The sequence below is a fragment of the Emydura macquarii genome, unplaced genomic scaffold (assembly GCF_026122565.2).
Source record: "Emydura macquarii macquarii isolate MOO-44397 ecotype Brisbane River unplaced genomic scaffold, CSIRO-AGI_Emac_v2 contig_450, whole genome shotgun sequence".
Taxonomy (NCBI): domain Eukaryota; kingdom Metazoa; phylum Chordata; order Testudines; family Chelidae; genus Emydura; species Emydura macquarii.
Genome location: NW_027130587.1, coordinates 9,853,072 through 9,871,462, shown reverse-complemented (window position 1 = coordinate 9,871,462; position 18,391 = coordinate 9,853,072). Strand labels below are relative to the sequence as shown.

At 42.9% G+C, this 18,391-nt stretch overlaps 3 protein-coding genes across 6 annotated transcripts in view; 2 read left to right on the top strand and 1 right to left on the bottom strand.

The window, feature by feature from the left end:
* The window catches only part of LOC137146568 (merlin-like), a 31,215-nt gene extending 22,428 nt beyond the window's left edge, over positions 1–8,787 (top strand). The window contains exons 14-19 of the mRNA XM_067537929.1: positions 1,042–1,259; positions 2,272–2,374; positions 3,472–3,599; positions 5,246–5,396; positions 6,147–6,356; positions 7,562–8,787. Of these exons, the coding sequence (XP_067394030.1) occupies positions 1,042–1,259; positions 2,272–2,374; positions 3,472–3,599; positions 5,246–5,396; positions 6,147–6,356; positions 7,562–7,597 (846 nt within the window). The 3' untranslated portion in view covers positions 7,598–8,787. The remainder of the gene's footprint in view (positions 1–1,041; positions 1,260–2,271; positions 2,375–3,471; positions 3,600–5,245; positions 5,397–6,146; positions 6,357–7,561) is intronic.
* A 187-nt stretch (positions 8,788–8,974) lies between these two features.
* SBDS (SBDS ribosome maturation factor) lies at positions 8,975–17,777 on the bottom strand. 2 transcript variants are annotated; one of them, XM_067537930.1, is made up of 6 exons: positions 17,498–17,777; positions 16,689–16,860; positions 14,273–14,402; positions 12,581–12,781; positions 11,906–12,070; positions 8,975–11,143 (listed from the first exon to the last, which is right to left on the bottom strand). In XM_067537930.1, the coding sequence occupies exons 2-6, from the start codon at positions 16,814–16,816 to the stop codon at positions 11,015–11,017; spliced, it is 753 nt and encodes a 250-aa protein (XP_067394031.1). In that variant the 5' UTR covers positions 16,817–16,860; positions 17,498–17,777; the 3' UTR covers positions 8,975–11,014. The 2 variants fall into 2 exon arrangements, with proteins under 2 accessions (XP_067394031.1, XP_067394032.1); XM_067537931.1 differs by lacking the exons at positions 16,689–16,860; positions 17,498–17,777 and adding an exon at positions 16,626–16,651.
* LOC137146567 (S-adenosyl-L-methionine-dependent tRNA 4-demethylwyosine synthase TYW1-like) overlaps positions 17,520–18,391 on the top strand; it is a 196,118-nt gene continuing 195,246 nt past the window's right edge. For all 3 annotated transcript variants that reach the window (XM_067537926.1, XM_067537925.1, XM_067537927.1), the window contains exon 1: positions 17,520–17,585. In XM_067537926.1, coding sequence (XP_067394027.1) covers positions 17,582–17,585 — 4 coding nt within the window. In that variant the 5' untranslated portion in view covers positions 17,520–17,581. The remainder of the gene's footprint in view (positions 17,586–18,391) is intronic.

Sequence of the window (18,391 nt, the reverse complement as noted above, 5' to 3'; positions counted from 1 at the left end):
TTACAGCAGTCTGTGAATGTCATCAGGCCTAGGGTGAGATCAAGGTTTATAAGGCCTTTTTCCCGTGGCGTTAACTAGGACACTGAGGGTATGTCTGTAACCTGCCTACCAGAAAGTCTCCCTCCTTCCCTGAAGAGTAACCCACAGGGTACGTCTGCACTGCAATAAAAGACCTGCGGCGTTGCCAAGGGTGGCCCAAATCAATTGACTCAGGCTTGCGGGGCTCAGGCTGCAGGGCTAAAAATTGCAGTGTTGATGTTCGGGTTCAGGCTGGAGCCCAGGCTCTGAGATCCCATGAGGGCAGAGGGTTTCAGAGCCTGGGCTCTAGCCCAAACCTGAACATCGACGCTGCAATGTTTAGCTCTGCAGCTCGAGCTCCATGAGCCAGAGTCAGCTGACCTAGGCCAGCCATGGCAATGCCACAGTGTATTTATTGCAGTGTAGATGTACCCTGAGGGTTACTGTTCAGGGAAGGAGGGAGACTTTCTGCGAGGCAGAGCATGATTTCACTCTGGTGAGGAGCCAGGCCTGCCCCAATCTCTTTTTGTTGGGAACCCCTTACTTCCTCCTGCTTTTTCTGCCAACACTTCTTTCAGGCCTGGACTAGCGAGAGAGAGGGAAGCAGGTTGCGTCAGGAACTGAAGCTGGGGAGAAATCTGTAGGGAGCCAGCAGCAGGCGGGACTGGCAGCTGAAAGGAGGCAGGAAGAGTTCACTAGGCTCTGCCCATTTGGGTGATGTCTTTGTCCAGCACTGAGTAAAGGGGGAGAGGTCTTATATGATGGAAGGATTAAGGGAGAGAGGAAGATAAGAATCCTGGAGCAGAGGGAGAAGAGACATCCTGGAAATGTTTACTTTGCTCTTGGCCCTCAGTAAAGAGGGCTAAGGATGAATATAATGATCATTGGTGTGCTAAGGGTTAACATTGTTATGATCTGCTGGGGAAAGACCTCCTGCTTCTAAGCTGAATGCAGCTATTACTCCTTTCTAAATGTTGCATTGTAGCTAAGATAAATCGTGTCTTCTTTTTTTTTTTTTTTAAGCTCCGGTCCCAGGAAACAGCGGAGCTGCTGGCTGAGAAAGCTCAGATTGCAGAAGAAGAGGCCAAACTGCTGGCCCAGAATGCTGCAGAAGCTGAGCAAGAGCGGCAGAGGTTGGAGATCACAGCACTGAAAACCAAGGAGGAGAAGCGTCTGATGGAGCAGAAGATGCGGGAGGCAGAGCTGATTGCAGTAAAATTGGTGAAAGAGTCAGATCGAAGGTTAGATTTGCTTGGAGGTTTGGTGTGTGGCATCTGTCAACTGTGGAACTTGTTGATGGAGAGCATGACTCTCTTCCCAGAGCTTGTGTGTGGAAGGAGGGATTCCCCAGCTGACACTTCACAGCTACTAAGCCTTTGTGCATCTTGTTCCTTCCCACCTCATACCAGTGTATTTGAAATTAGTGCCAAAATTGTTTAGCAAAGGATCAAAAATAGAGTTTAGGATGGGAAAAAGACTTGCATCTTTAGCTATGGAGTTTTCACTGTGACTATGCAGCAACTAGTTCTTAGCGTTACTGAAAGACTGAGGGCTACTAATGGGTAGTCTAAACTTAAATTTAAAGCCCTGTGAACACTAGAACCGTGCTAATTACAGGAGTTTAAACTCATAAGCTGCTTGCAGGATTCTATGATTGCTTTCCTAGCCCAGTGTGGTGCAGTTCATATACACGCTGTTGTAGATTATATATATTTTATGGTCATGCATGTATAGAATCCTAGAACTCAATGCTGTCCTGAGGCATGCTCTGTATCTTATGTTATTTGTTGTTGTTACAGGTGTTTGTAAAGTACTTATCACCCTGGTACCTGAGGGCACTTTATATGTATGCTAGCATAGTACTAAACAACATTTTCTCAAAACAGAGAGCACATATTTCTCAAACCAGCATCCCAGAGAGGATCTTTGATGCCAGATAATAGCTGAGGGCCTGGAGATTCCAAGTCAATAGATGCAGAACAGGGTCCATAGAAATTAGAGATAGAAAAGATCTGTTAAATCAGCCAACTAATGCAGAACTGTTCCTGCAAGCACCTCTTCTTGTGCTTTGTCTAGTCCAGTTTTCAATGTCGCATGCAATCGGGCTTTCACCAGTTCCCTTTTGGAGATTATTTCACAAAGTAACAGATCTCTCTCAGGAAACTAGCTGGGTATATAACTCTGAAATCAGTGTATTGCCAAGTGTTTGAAAACTACAACCTAATATTTATAGTATGTTTGTTTGTCTGACAGAGCCAAAGAAGCTGAACATCTAAAACAGGATCTGCATGAAGCCAGGGAAGCTGAACGAAAAGCAAAGCAGAAACTTCTGGATGTAACTAGGCCTAAATATTCTGTAAGTTACCCAGTTTATGTTCTGGTGGGCAATACTTGATCTCAGACTGGACAGGTAACTATGGAACCAATCATCATTTAAATGTAGATACAATGTAACTACCAAGTAAATACTCATCCTGCATGAAGCTTGCTCAAGACACTTGGTTACCAAACTGATGCATTTATAATGTCTTTGTACTTCACAATCTTTGGACTTCACAGTTTTAATATTTCATGATAACTTAAGGAATATTTATCTATCTAAGACCATCACTGTTAATCACACAGCACACACAATACCCTGATACGTTTACAATTCAAGGCTACTTGGATGTTGCATTGACAGAAATGAAATATGAAAACTGAGTCATTGAGAGAACTTTAGGAAGGGTTCAGAAAAGCAGCTTTGTCTGTGGGTTCAAACTTCCTTTGTGTGCTCCAACATAGCAAAAGGGGGAACCTGACTGAACTGTCAAAACAGGATTGGGACTGCCAGGTTCTTTTCCATTCTCTGCCACTGAGTCACTGTGTGAACTAGGGCAAGCAACTTAGGGTAAAATTTTCTGAGTCCCATTTTCAAAAGTGGCAGACACCTAAAGGCCTTAGCTTTTATTTTTGTGAGCGTAACCAGATAAGATGAAAGTCTACTGCTCCCAGTCTGTATTTAAAGTAAAGCTCTGCTTTTGCACAGAAGCAGTATTTGCCACTGTGACCTGAGGTACCAAGAGGAAATGCCACTAATCCTGCTTATGGGGAAGTGGATCTATATACATGCTGCACTCTGTATGATATCCACAAAGGTAGAAATTAGATGGGAAACATTCCAGCCATGATGCTTCTCACCCATTGGTACAATGCACAGCCTGTGTGCATTGTAACATGTTTCATTGAAGGCTAACATTTTATTTCAGAAAGATTTGTTTAGGGCAAGCCAGCCCGAGAGAAGAGATACAAATGCCTACAGCCATCTTTAGAATCAGTGGGAAAACATCAACTTTGGAAACTGTGTGGGTGAAATGCTTGTAGAAGCTAGGAAATATATCTGAAATTTTTAAAAAATGTTCAAATTGTATTGTTAATGGAACAAACTCTTTTTGATTACGTTGCATCTTTTAGCACGTGGCCCGGTATCCTCCTCATTCACCTGCTGACATCAGAGATGTCAACTTTGACAAAGGATCTGTAAAGATGGATTTAAAAGATGTAGATCTGAAGAGACTGTCCTTTGAGATAGAAAGAGAGAGGTACTGAAACACTTGTAAGATGTAAATAAACTAGGTCTTAACCTGGGAAACTAGAGGTGGCAAAACTTATTGGGTCTCCTGAAGTATCCTCCTACTAATGCAGGATTGTTCCCACCAATACATATGGGTGACTGCCTTATACAGAGATAACAGCATCAGCTCTGTAACACATTAGCTTTTTAGAAGGAGAAAAAATGTTTTCTTGGCATCAAGCCATGAAGAGTACAAAGCCCTGGGGTTTAAAGGAACACATTGTCTAGGGGCAAAGCACTCTGCTCTGATATGAGCGTGCAGGAGGATGGAAACTTCCCGCTATTGTTACAGTAGAGTATTGCATAACTGACCTGGTGCATTGAAAGGGCTTTCCTTTCCCTTGTCCCACTGGAGACTGTATACTGGACTAGGGGAAATTGTTCTGTTATGGTCTTTCCTATTTTCCTGTGAAAAGTGGCTTTAAAATCTACCAAAAGACTACAATATTCAGAATGTTCCTAGATGTACTTGCTTGCCAAACACAGACCTTGAAGAGTATCAGGTTGGTTCTGAGGCTGTCTTGAATGTTAAAAATGGTTTATAAGCTGCATTCTGGGGAAATGGGCATAGTGGCAAGACTCACCCTTTAAATATTTGTTTCCACTCTGCATGCACTATAATGTATCTTATACATTCATTAGAAGAGACCATTAGTCAACTAGACTGACTTCCTGTATATCACAGCCCAGATACCCCATATGGAGCCAGTGACTTCAGCAGTATCTGTATTTGACTGATTGAAATGCATTAATGTTCTGATAGTAAATTAGCTGACAATGCAAGGAGCTTGTACACTTCTTATTTGCATTACTGTAATGCTTAGGAGTGCCAGCCATGGACCGGACCCCCCATTATGCTAGACAATGTCCAATCACAGAACAAATAGATGGTCCCTTCCACCAAGGAGCTTATGATCTAAGTAGAAGACAAGTGACAACAGATGGATATAGACAGACTTAAATTCATGCTTATACCTATTGAGAGATCCTCTATGATTCTGGCAAATTCCCATATAAAGCTGGTTCTCCCACTGTTTAATACCACCTAACAGGAGAATCTGTGTGTGACTGCTGGATTTTTAGTTGAGGGGGAGCAGATATTGCTGTGATCATCTGGAATTAAATGTGTCTTCACAGGTTTCCCATGTAGGCCATAGCCCGAGCATACATTTCTAACCATTCCTCCTTTGTTTTCCTTGTTAAAGAACATCTCCCTCAGCAAGCAGGCCCAAATCTGTAAACTTCCTGCAGGTGCTGTCAGCAATTCAGAATAAATGTAATGACAGCCAAAGAAAAGCCAGGGTTAATGAAAGCCTTTCTGTGCAATGAGACAACTGGAGAACATAGGGTCAGGCCATTTGGAGCAAATATCAGAACAAATTAATTGGCTGAAGTTAATGACTGTCAATTGAATAACTTCAAGTGTCAAATTAATCTCTGGTGTAAAATCAATGGATTTATACTGGGGACAGAGTTTGCCCCAGAAGCTTAGAATGAAAATTTCTGGGCCCTTACTAAATTTATGAATGTAATAACTACAAAATCCTCCTTTAGAGCTACCATTGGCTAATTAGATTAATGTTTTGGCTTCTTCTCTCCATGTGTGGATTGCAGGTTAGATTACTTGGAAAAGAGCAAAAAATTTGAAGATCGATTGAAAGAGCTGAAGTCAGAAATCACTGCGCTGAAACGAGAGGAAAAACAATCTGGGCTGTACTCTCACTGGAATGAAGTTCTTGGATCCTTGGATCGTTCAATAGGAAATGTATGTAACCCTAAATATAAGTTTTATAATAAGAGTAAGAGAGAAGCTTACTTATGCAGTAGAAGTTAATAAATATAAAAGGTTTGGTTAATAGCATAAATGAAGGAACACTGGAATCTCTAAAATTTTTCTAAAAGCATGTGTATGTTAAATTTAGGCTTCATATTTTGGTACCAAACACACATTCACTATCTCTATTGATGATAAAATGTGAAAAGTTGGTATGGAGACATTGAAAGTGGCATATTCTGTTGGAAGCTTTTAATAGGAGGAAACCCTTCAACTGTATAACAATCAAAAGATTGTGAGCTAACAGTGAGTGTCCCATAAAGGTTGAAGGATGTTGGGCAAAATAAGGTCTTGCAAGCTCATAACATATTTAAATATGGCATGGTTGTAATCAGTCTCTTTGTCTTTTTTTTGTGTGTCTGTTTATTCTGCAGTGTGGTGATTTTTTTGAGAGGGGAGTGGGCAGGAGGTGTGAAAGTCATCTTTTTATATCAGGTTCTTGTGATTCAGCAAACTTTTCAGCCCCTTTCTGAACCAGTGCAACATTAACAGGGACCCAGCCCTTCCAGATTTCTCCAAACCTAGTAGAAATTTGTCTTAGAGTAACATGTTAGAGGAAAAAAGGGAGGCTTGGGCTGTAGGTGAGAAAGCTCCCATAATTTCAGTTCAGTGTATTTGATACTTTTGACTTAATGTGAGTTGATGTAGGGAGAACACTTTCACATGTTCTGTTCTTTAAAGGCTCCCTCATGGATGAAAAACTTTGAAGCTGGAGATTTGTTGGATATAAATCTTCAAAAGCCTTTCCCAGCTTATCCATTAAATGCCACAAGCAGCTGGCCATGTACCAACAAGAATCAACATACAGTGCCAGTGGAAAAGTCAGCTTTTCAAACAAATACGTTGGTTGCCAGCAATGTGGGGACAGGAACTAGAAAACAGATTATAAAGGTAATGGGATTTATATGTATTTTCCCAAAATGTGAATGAATTTAGTGCTTGTGAAAGAAAGAAACTGATAGCTTGGGCAAGCTTCTCCCACCCAACTCTGCCAGCACACTTCAATCCCCAACGCTGAAAGGACAGCTAGTTATTTTAGTCCTGCAATTTCATGCCACCCATGGCCATTTAAGGCAGTTTGTAAGGTGGGCACTATGGGCGCGAGGATGAGACCAATTGACTCCATTCCACCCAGGATTGAAGTTGGAATATGAGTGAAAGATCAATACAATTAGACAGCAAGAGGATTTGAATTCAATAGCTGAATTTTCTTTATAGTTTGACCAAACTTGAAAGTAAATTAATGTATCCTCAGTGCTGGCACCAGCAGTTTAAACATAAACACGACTCCCTTCTGCACTAGCATTTGTGGCTGTGAAAACCTACCTTCCAGCAGTAAGGGGTAGGTAATAAGATGTCAGTTGGAAATTGATCGAACTGCCTACAATTCAGCTCTTGCATGGCAACAGTCATAGAACACAGCCTCTCTATCAGCTGTTTCACACAATGTGCTTTGTGGGCCCATGAAGGAGACCCTATGTTCTTGTATGGTTGGGTCCTTCCACATGAGTGACTGCATGCATTGGGGGATATAACAGCTCAGGTCTTACCAGCAAGTAACTTTATGCACTACTAACTGTGGTGGCTGCCCCTAACTGGAGGATTAAAGGACTGTTGATGTATGTGAATGAGGCTAGGGCAAGAGTTTCTATTCTGTAATCAATTAACTTGAACTGTGCTCGTGACCTCCTTCATATGTTTATTGTAAAGATTTCCAGGATCACTGGAGCCCATCTCACATGACCTTAACTGTTCTATGAGCCTTCAGACTGTGAGAGCCTAGAATAGTAAGACACACAGTCCAATGAAATTGGACAGAAGCAGCATCTCCTTAATGCAGATAGTAATAGGTAATTGGTTTTAAGAAAAACAGAATCCAAGCTGCAAAGTGGTGTCTATCAGTGTGCAAGCTTCCATAGGAGAGGACGGAGGGGAGGGGTGGTAAGAAAAGAGTCAAGCCATTTTGATGTGACTTCCTAAAGGTCACAGAGAGTAGGTGTCAAAGCCACGATTAGAGCTCAGGAATTCCTGGCTCCCACTAATATGCTTAAACAGAACTTTAGGGTGGAAATAACTTCTCTTTGATTTGCACATAGGTTCAGCAGCATGACTCGGATGTGATCTACATCTGAAGCGTCTCAGCAATTTCATAAAGAGGTGAATAGGCAGAACATGACAGTAATCCATTTGGCTGCCACAAAAGTTACTTACACAATATGTCTTTAGCTGCTGAATGATGTCAACATCAAAACACGTCCTATAGTGGCACTGCTCAGCTTCCAGACAGCAGCATATGCTTGTAGCACTGAAAACGACAAGCATCTTTCATACAGTGGCAAACATGAAAAAATATAGGCGCCAAGTTACATCATTTGTGTTTTGTGAGGAAACACTTGAAATTTAAAATGCCTTTTGTCCTAAAGTGCTTTTTGACTAAAGAGCGCATCACTGAAATGCAGGACCCTATAAAGCAAAGAGTAGCAGACGGTCAATGTAACAGTGTGGTAGCAGGAGAGGTTTGGGAAAAATCCTGTTCTTACAAAAAGTTTACACAGAGCATACAGGACTTGTGCGTTGTTTTAGCAGTTGGTGTGACACTTCTAGAGCCTGTTTCAGCATATTTGTTAGCAAGTGAAAAATGTTTGGCTGATCTCTAAACATAACTGACTCTGTCCACATACTTGACTTGTATTTCTATTAGGGAAAGTTTAGCTGTTAGTTCTAAATTTAGGAGTGGACAGGCTTTGAGAGTCTTAAAATATTTTATTTTGATGTGTCATGGAGATGTGGATGAATTCTTAGTTTGGAAGTGCAAGGCTTCTGTTTCCATATGCTTTTTGTGATAGTGTGGAACACCTTCACTGCTCACACCTGTAGAAGCCTCTGCATAACTTAGTCTCAGCAATATTTAAGTGCTAGAGCCAAAGGACAGTTGATAAAGATGGACTCATCTCTGAAGACTAAATATGGTACACCACCCAACATCTACTTTCTTGATAGTGGAACCAATTTGAACTTCTGGATTCTGTGCATTAAAATGCATAGTTAACTGAGATCTTCAGACAGAATTCTGTGGAAGTAGACAATACAGAATTGTAGTTAAAATAGGCTGAATATGCAGGCCTGAATAAAAATGGATGTTAATGTTCATAAACATCTAGTCTAAGTTAAAAAAATCAAGTATATTTAATAAAGTTTCAATTCCTTCTAGTTGTCAGCTTTTTAATGTGTATGTGTATATTGCTTAGGTGTAGGGTTAAAAAGGCAGAGCATGAAATACTGAAAGTTTTGAAGCTCTGAGCACTGATGAATAGGTATACTACATGCGCCTAAACTGTTACCACTCTTCAACTCTACTGCCTCACTTAACTTGCTTAGCCTTTAACAGTAAGAGGGACAATTATCTATACCTGCATCTTCTTGAAATCTGAATTATATCCATATTCAGGAAAACATGGTGCAAGGAAGTACAGGTTTTAGTTGAAGCAGAGCTGAAAATTAACATATGATAAACTTCAATAAACTTTATTTTGATGCCTGTCAAACATTCTTCTGGTTCAATTGTACATAATCACAAAAAAATCAACTGTACATAATTACAAAAAACAAAAATAAACTCCCTCTTACAGAAAAAACCTGAAAACTTCTCTCCTCCCCCCCCCATCTCTATAAACCTTTTCTAAGAGTTAGACCTTCCACCCACTCAGCAAGTTCATGAACTGGATTCTGCTAAATTATTGCAACTCATCTTTTCCCTGGTGGCTGCCATATTTGTTCTCTAGAAACTAAACTTTATCACTAAAGAAAAACAGCTCTAATCAGTAGTGATGCAGGGATGGGTGAGGCAACCCAAAATACTAGCTAAGATGAATGAATTGCCCAATTAATTTCAGTGGGATACTAGTACTGGTTAGCATGTTTGGTGCTCAACCATTTCAGAGATGAACACAATCAATGGCTTGTCAACATGGGGAAATTTACTAGCTTAACTGTACTGCTATAGTTTTGTGTATAGCTACTTAGTTGAGTGCATGTCCCCATAAGGAAATGTGGCAATATAATTTTAGGTAATTTCAACTTTCAAAATACTTTGACTAAGGAGCCTCTATCCCAGTGACTACCAATGCAAGTTAGGTATTTCTAAATTTGTTGGCTTCTCCTGCAATCTGACCCTGGAACCAAGCTCAGGCTGTCAGACTAAGGGGGAAGTAAATTCCTGATAGGGGCACAGACAGGCTTTGCTAGGTTCTTAAGTGTTAGGAGTATCTCTTTGTTCTAGTTATAAATTAAGACCATCCAGGTCTTTGCAGAAAATTTATGCATGAAATCAGAGCACAGCTGACTTCTTTTTAACATAGTATACTTGCAGCTACACTCTAGAACTCAACAACAAATGACCGGTATGCTTGCTCATCCCCTCAACAACTAATGCATGGTTTGGTGCATAGTACTACTGTCGTAGAAAGTGATATTTAATGCCAAGGGCTCCCTGTAAACTCCATGGATGGGCAGGCTTAGTATTTTTTACTCTCTTCCCCTTTCATTTTGTGTATGCTCTGAGGAACTACGAAGACATCTTAGAGATGCTCAGTGCTTAGCTGTGTTATTCACATGCTATCTAGTTTGAATAGCTGTACTGTAATTTTATCATCTTCTGCACCAGGGGGCTGGGTAGATTTTTTTGTGTGGACATCAAGCTACCAAGGGAGCTAGAATGAAGATAGAGAAGTTAAAAGTAAAAATGCTTTCAATCTTTGAGAAGAAAAGGAGCATGTATAACTTTCAGCAGTGATAAACTAGTTAATGGGCAGATGCCTTTACTTATTCAAGATCAGGTTTTTATTAGTAGATAATGTTTGCATAGTTTGGAAGCTATGCTTCAGCCTAGCAGAAGCATAAAGAACCACCATACAAGTGCTGACCCTGTGAGATACTTTAATAATTAATTTACAGTTGAAAGACTGAATTAAGGGAACACTGTTTTCCAAGTTTGGGCACATGCAAAATACACCTCCTATGAATAAAATACAGAAGACTGGTCCTATTTACAAATAGCTAAATTTCTCTAGCAGTAGCATGTGGCAGTCTAGGTCACACAGCTATAATAGTGCCATTATACATCAACTCTCACACTGTTAGTGACACCATTGTTAATTTGCCTGTGTATGTTTTTCCTCATACCCCATCTACTTCTCTGGAACATATGCAGCCTTCCTGCTAGCACTAAATTAAAGGGAAAAGGATATGGCAGACTAAATACTGAAGATGAACACTTGGATATAGTCAATACCCAAACCAAAACAAAGCTTGTCTAGTCTTTCATTGTTAAGTCCATAACTTTATCCTTGGTACTGCAACTTGAACACTCAAACATCTCTTTATTAAAGGCACTTATTACCCAGACAAATGCAAGGAAACACCGCATGAAAAAATCCCAAATAGAACTAGTGTCAGCAACAGGTTGGAAAAAACAAAAACTTAACAGCATGAGCTGGCTTAACCCTGCCTCTTAATATATTTGCCACAAAAGTGAAGTTGCTGGAAGGGTTTTATTCAAACTTTTCATCTCCTTCTTCCACATCTTTCAGATTGAGTACTTCAAGCGTGCCTTTCCCTTTAGTCTCGCACCGGATCAGTTCATCGATCTCCCTGAAGCAGCCTGGGTCAATGAGGCACACCTGAAACATTTTACATATCAGTCAGTGAAGATTTAGCCTACATGGTTTCCTTTTCTCCTATGAAATTTTAATATACAGAGATGTCTGACCCACTAGGTGTTAAAAAAAGAACTCTTTTGCATCCCTAAAAGTCTATATTTAAACCATCCCCATTGATTCATCTTTTGTTTGAGGGAGTTTTGTACCTGTACCTGTTGATGCTCAACTTGCTGATAATGCAGTAGTAGCCCAGTCTGCTCTAAGTGGCCTAAAGTATTACTAATTACATCTTGTTTACTTTATAGTTATTTTGATAGAATATCTTAAGTAAATTACAATACTGTAAGAACTGAACTGTACGATACAGTACAAAACTAAAACATGCTAAATAAGACAATTAAAATTTAACATCCTAACATACAGGGGACTGACGAAATGAGAGAGGAAGTTACAAACCTATCACTGCTAAAAGCAGCTCATTGTACTTTTCAAAGTTAGAGCCAGCAGTTCAACAAATACAGGCAGATGAAGATAACTGAGTCATGCCTGCTGGTTAAGAACCTGAATTTCTCAAGCAAGTGTTCTGACAATCATAAGCCTTTTAAGGCTTCAAAGCAGTCTTTAAAGGCCGCTTAAACACAAACAAACCTCACCCATGCATCTGATTAATTCAATTTCAGTGCTCGGGTACAAGTTCAGCTAATGCAACAACACAGGTTTTACATGTAGTCTTTAAAGGATGAAACAATGTAGAAAAATTGACTATGGAAACTAGATCCTTACAATTTCTAACTGCTCATCGAAGTCTTCACTCTCGATAACTTTGATCAGTGGTTTGAGCTTCTCTTTTAGTTTCTTGCCCTCTTTTGGTGGGAGGATAAACCGCAGTCTCATGTGAGCCCGCTCAATCTGCATGTTTTCCTTTAATTGTCTGATTACTTCCAAAGCCTGCAAAGGACATTAACTACAAATGAAATTCACGTAGGCTCATTTGTTATTTACATAGCTCCACATGGTCACTCAGGTTTAGCAGTAAGTATTGCTGGAATTGGATTTAAGGAGTCTGAAAAGCTGGAAATGTTAATTAAGGTGGTTATATCGGAACAATAAAAGGCAGGCCATTCATAATTACAGATAAATATACTGTCCCATAGAACAATGTGAGGTAAAAAGAACATGAGCTGAGCATTCTTGCTTCTGTTTTACACCCAACTTCGCTGCAGTTTTAATAATCTGTAGTTGGTTTCTTTTCCCCCCCCTTTTATGGGCAGATATAAACCAAACCACAGAGTTTCAGAACACACATTTCTTTCTAACATTCAGCTCCTATGTCTGTCAAACAATGCTGACTCATCATCCTTAGATTTAGGCTCATGCGACTCCTGTGAATGTTAATATGGAAACTGCATAGAAAAATTCTTTTACATGAAAACAGAATTTTTGGAGAGTGAAACTGACCTGCTGTTTGGTGCTTTTGTTTGGTTTAACAGAGTAGTGGATATCTTTCATGGCTCTTTCTATAAGGATCACTGTGTATGGCCTCTTTGTTTCAGGGTTCACACATTTTTCAGCTACAATAGTTGCAATGTCTCTAAACATCTGCTCCAATTGCGTCTGTCGCTCTTTGTCAGATACTTGCAATTCCCCTTTTGTTAAAATCTAGAAGTGATTAATCAAGAACGAAACATTTTGTTAATAGTAATAATAAATACATATTTGATTGACAAATAGAATCCCTAGCACTGGGAAAGTTGACTTGTTTTCAAAGTAACAATTACTAAATGTCTTAGTTTTTAATTTATTAGTTTATATATCTTTAATTGGACTAGACTATTCTGCAGCAAAGTACAACACTAGAAGTTTTTCATAATACAAAAAAAACCCAAAAAACCTTATGCAAAAGTGTAAAGCTTGTCTCATTAAACCATAAAAAGGAAACTGCAGTTTTCACGGCGGGTCAAATCCTACAAATGAAGTTAACAGTTTGTGTGTACCCCAACAAGGGGACAACTCCTCCTCCCCATATAACATGTTTATCTTGAACACAAACTATTTCAAAATAAACATTGTATATCTTGTTTGATTACAAAATGCAGATGTACCATAAATATTCACCCCCATTATAAATATAACAATATAACTAAGACTAAGGGAGCAACCTCTGACAGAAAAGCCCCACTGCCTTGTGGGTGAATTCGGGAGAATGTAAGACTACAGGAGTAAACAGACAGAAAATCCAGAGTGGAGCCCCTAAGGTGGTCAGGTACTAACATTTTAGTATCTTTCTGGCAACACCTGCAGCAGATTGGGTACCAGATATATTGGTTCTTGCTCTCCTTTGGATTTTACTGGTGATGCCGAGAGGGGGACCCTGATGCATGGGCAACTCAGGACCTCCATATTATCTGCCCAGGCTTGCACCCTGGAGAGGTACTCCAGCTTTTACTGCTCAGGGTTGCATACCCATGGTCTCTCGAGACTGAAGGATGTGAAAAAGAGGTATATAACTAAGAAATCTTTTGGATCATGACTCGTGTCAAAACTTCATTATGTTTCTTCCCTCCATCCTTATAGGTCTGGTTAAAGTTCTTTGGGACAGGAACCTTGCTTCGTGCATGCCTGTAAAGGACAAAGCACCCTAATGGTGCTATCTGAATATCAAGTGGTAAGAACGGTTTTATAAATCTCACTGGAAAGATCACACATCAAGAACAATGCCTCTTCCCATCACACTGAGAAGCTGGCTCTGTAGTGACTGAAGAGGAAAAAAGTATCCTTTACTGAATCAGCAACACTGCTGCCCATAACAATTAGTATTCCACGGACATTCCCCATCCGTCTACTGATCTAACATGACCCTGCTTTGCTCACAAGATATGTTAGGAACACATGACAAACACAAAGTGGTGTTACTGAAGACTACAGCATTAAACCACTTTATTTCCAAAGAGAAGGGGGAAAGTGTATTTACCCAAAACTGTGATCAATAATACAAAAGAAACAAAACATGTAACTAAAAAATTCATTAAACTCTAACAGCATCAATTGACAGATGGAGATTCAGTTTAGCTATATTTTAATGGAGGAAAGCTAGAATCTTCTGTGACTCAAAATGTGTTAACTCTATGCTTTCATACATACAGGACCTACCGTCTTGCAGATTTCTGTTTGATCATCAGTTCCAAAAGCTTTGAGGAGATCTTCCTTCTTTGCTACTTGACCTTTAGAGACGTTTACAAATACTGTGTTGGTCTGTAGAACTTCATCAATGTCTTTTTCACTGGTAAACAACAATTGTATTCATGATTAGAAAACACATTAAAGCATAGTATTAACTAACAGGGAGTAGTCTAGCAGGGAGAGTATCTGCCACTCTGTCTGAGGCTAGGGCACCAATTAGTTGAAGCTGGGAACTTGGGTGTGGGCAGCTGGCAAGGAATGTTGTTTGGGACCCTTTGTAAACCTAACTGTATATAGCACAACATGGAAATTCCTTTTGTAGCTTTATGGACTTTTGATTTCATTAGTAGGTTCTTAAGAGGACACTGTCAACTGACAAAGCAGAAACAAATTTCCTTCTTAGATTACTACCATCACGTTGGGTTATTAAAAAGGAAAGGCTTTTAAAAATCCAAATGATTTCTCATCTAGTTTATACTGTTTGTTTACTTTCGTCACTTTTTGCAGCTTGGCCCATGAAAATCAATTAAGTCAGTCTCATATGTTGGTTCTCAGTACTGAAGTATTTGTGTTGCAAGCACTGCAGGATAATGTATTTGTTTATAGAGAACTATTTCCACAGGAATTTTTAAAAAATGTATTGTAAACATTGATTAAGAGCTGGTTTTCACAAAAAAAGGAAGTTGGGGTTAAATAATGTACAGCTATGTATGTGCAGTCCATTTTCCTTTAGGATTCCAAATATAGCCTATAAAATATTAATTTTGTGGAGACTAATCTGATTTTTTTTTTAAATTTAAACCCATAGCTACGTCAGAGAAGCTAAAGGAAAAACATGGTTGAGACAATGAAGTACAAAAGACTCAATAGGCAGGCAAACATTATGCGGATAGGGACAATATAAGTTCCAGCTAGAAAGACATACAAAATAGGAGTTTTGAGTGCACAATGGGGAATGCAGGAAGGGGTCTTTATTCTCAAACTGCTATTGCCTCTTCAACATTCGTGGTGCAGAAACATAAAACAAGCACTGCCAACTGCAAGCTCCAATAGAAATATTGCAACAAACAAAACAGATCAATATTTTCCAAATAAGAGCACTGACATAGCTGCAGCACTCAAGGGTGTGTTTTTTCATGCCCCTTACTGATGTAGCTAAGTTAGCCTAACTTTTCAGGCTATAGCTACACTAGGGCGCTCTCTATTGTAGCTTCTCTAAGACCCTGTCTACACTTACCTCAGAGATTCGGCGGCAGTCGACAGGAGTTACACAAGCTATGCAATGAACTTGCGTAACTCCCATCGACTTCTCTGCTCCTCTTCTGTGCGCCGTCTTCACTGCACTGTGCCGATGGGAACCGCGTTCCCATCGATGCAGCGCTACGCCACTTGTGAAGGTGGTCTTACTACCTCGATTTCTGGATCCACTGAGCCATCTTCACTGACCGCTCAGCTGATCCAGAGAAATCGATCTGAGGGCGGCAACTTTGCCACTGTCAGTGTAGCCCTAGCCTCAGACAACAGGAGAGAGCTCTCACGTCAACTTAGTTCATCCCAACAAGCGGCAGCAATGTCAGTTGACAAAACTCTCCTGCTGACACACTAACCTAAGAGCCAGCATGGGCTATAACTTATATCGCTCAGTCTGTGGCTTATTCACACCCCTGAGTGACATAAGTGGTAGTGTAGACATAGCCTGAGTGTAGGCCAGGCTTAGCGCCAGGAATCTAAGGCCATTTTACTCCTGAATGACAGCATCTACATTATGTGCTTTAACTTATGCACATTGACTCCATGCCTCTAGCGGATTCATTTTCCTGTTCCAGAGGTTCCCCATGTACACAGAGTAGCTGCTTTCAGACCATCTGCCAGCATCACACAACAGGGCTGAATGGTGGATTCTCTGCACCTGCGACCACCTCCCCCATGTCTAGGGTGGGATGAGTCCCCCTCGGTACATGTCGGCACCAGCTGGAGGAGCAGCCTCACAGTGAGTCAGACCGGCCTGGGGGAAGGGGCTGGCCTGGTCCATCTCCCTGCGAGCTAGATGTTGTCAGGCACCTACTGAGGTAAGGCACTTCCCAGCACACCTAGGACATCCGCTCTCGCCAGTCCTCGGAGATCCGAGTCCAAGCCCCCCCGGAAATCCTCCCAGCAAGGGGGGGGGGTCCCAGCCCGACCCCTCAAACACCCCCCTCACCCCCTCCTGGCCCTGCCCCCCGACCTACACTCCCTGCCTTCCCACCAGCCCTGCACCTGCCTCGTACCTCCCACCCCCCGGCCCTAAACCCGCCACCCTCAGCCTCTTCCCTCCGCGACCTACCTCTGCCTCATCCCTGGCTCCCAAGCCCGTCCCGGACCACCCCCCGACCCAGCCCATACTCACGCCCCGCTCCGCCAGCCCATGACCTTGTTGCGGTAGCAGGCGATCTCGAAGCGCTTCCCGGCGCGCCGGGTCCGCACCACGGCCACGTTGGTGAGGCGGATCTGGTTGGTGGGGGTGAAGATGGACATGGCGACGGCTGCGCGGGGAGCCCGGCCTGGGTCCCGTCAGGCGGCTGAGGGGTGAGGAGACTGTCAACAAGCAGCGCGCTGCGTCACTGCCATTGGCCGTTGCCTCTTTTTATGACGTCAGCGCAACGCCGGACGAGGAAACAAACGGCGCTGGCGGGCCGAGGGGGGCAGTCAAAAGACGTCCGGGCGGGAAACAAGGCCCGTGTGACTCCAGGGTTCCGCCGCAGCGGCCGGCCCCAGGAGGAGGGGGGCGGGCCGCGGCGCGCGCGGCCGCGCAACGTCTCCCCGCGCGCGTGGGGTCAGCTCAGCACACTGCCGGGGGGAGGGGGGTGTCAACCAGCCAGCCCCGTGGCCGCGTCAAAAACGGCTCCCTGAGGCACGTCTACGCCGGCTGCAGCGCGGGCTGGGCTGACTGGCCATGCCGCGCCTGCCCTGGCCCCAGGGAGTGTGGTGGGGCCGACTGAAAACCGGGCCCACTGGGCCACCGCACGCACGCGCCCCTTGAGCCACGGAGAGACCCCAGCGGGCCACACCCCCCCTCGTTTGTGCCGTGAGTTGGGGGCGGGTCAGTCAGAAAGCGTCCCCTCCCGTCCCGTCCCGTCCCGTCCCAGCATCCATCGCACCCAGCATGGCCGCCTCCTAGACCGCCGGGGCTCCCGGTGTCCCCGCCAAGTTTGTTACCTGAAACGTAGCGGGGGAGGGGCGGCAGCTCGTCCCGCCGCGTTTTTAGCCGCTCTTCGGGCTGCTCGTGCCGAGGCTCGTGCCATGGGTGAGTGGCGCTGTGGGGCGCGGCCTGGGGATCGCTGGAGCCGGTGCCTCGGTAGAGGACGTAGCCCCCGTTAAACCGAAAAGAGGCTGGTTGAGCCAGGACACGTCGGGGGCAGCCTGTTGTCCTGCTGCTCCCAGCCAGGTGGGAACGGGCTCCCTGGCCTGCTGCTCTTAGCTCTGAGCGCGACACCCACTCGTGGGCTGCCTCTTTTAAAAGGGAGTCAAATTAGCACCACGCCTGGGAGGGGTGAACCCCTGTCACCAGTCTCGTAAAAACCTTAGGGCTGCCTGTAGCTCTTGGGACCATCCGAGCACAGGTCTGGTGTTACAAACAGAAAATGCCTCCGATGGAAATACCCAGAGCAAAATCTGCCAGTTATCAGAGAAATGTAGGAAATAATAATAGAAAGGTAACCCTGAATTACTGCTGCAGCCTTCTCTGACCTGGGAGGACCACCTGGGCTTTTTGGGTGTTAATGTCCAGACAGGGGCAAGGCTGCTAATTATAGGCAGTATCTGAACTCCCTAAGGCCTGGTGTGTGATTGGGAACGGGAGGGGCTCTGCTGGGGGGGTTATGCGTTTGCTGCATGGGAGGATGGTAATTAGAAACTTTGGCCAAATTGCTGGCAGGTGGGATGGAGCTGGAACCTGTGCAATTAAAAACCTGGACCCAGTGGGTTATTTGTACTCAGAACTGAGTTTCTAGTAAACTTTCTTGTTTGAAGTGTTCTCCTCTCTGGCCTTGCTCTAATGGATAAGTGATATTATCCCCATTTTACAAAGGGGGGAATGAGACCAGAGAGGTT

Coding starts and splice junctions, on each gene's coding strand:
- SBDS (XM_067537930.1), bottom strand. CDS start 16,816: ATGTCCATCTTCACCCCCACCAACCAGATCCGCCTCACCAACGTGGCC. Junction 12,782..14,272: donor AAACAGAAATCTGCAAGACG/GTAGGTCCTGTA, acceptor AATCACTTCTAG/ATTTTAACAAAAGGGGAATT. Junction 12,071..12,580: donor ACAAAAGCACCAAACAGCAG/GTCAGTTTCACT, acceptor TGTCCTTTGCAG/GCTTTGGAAGTAATCAGACA.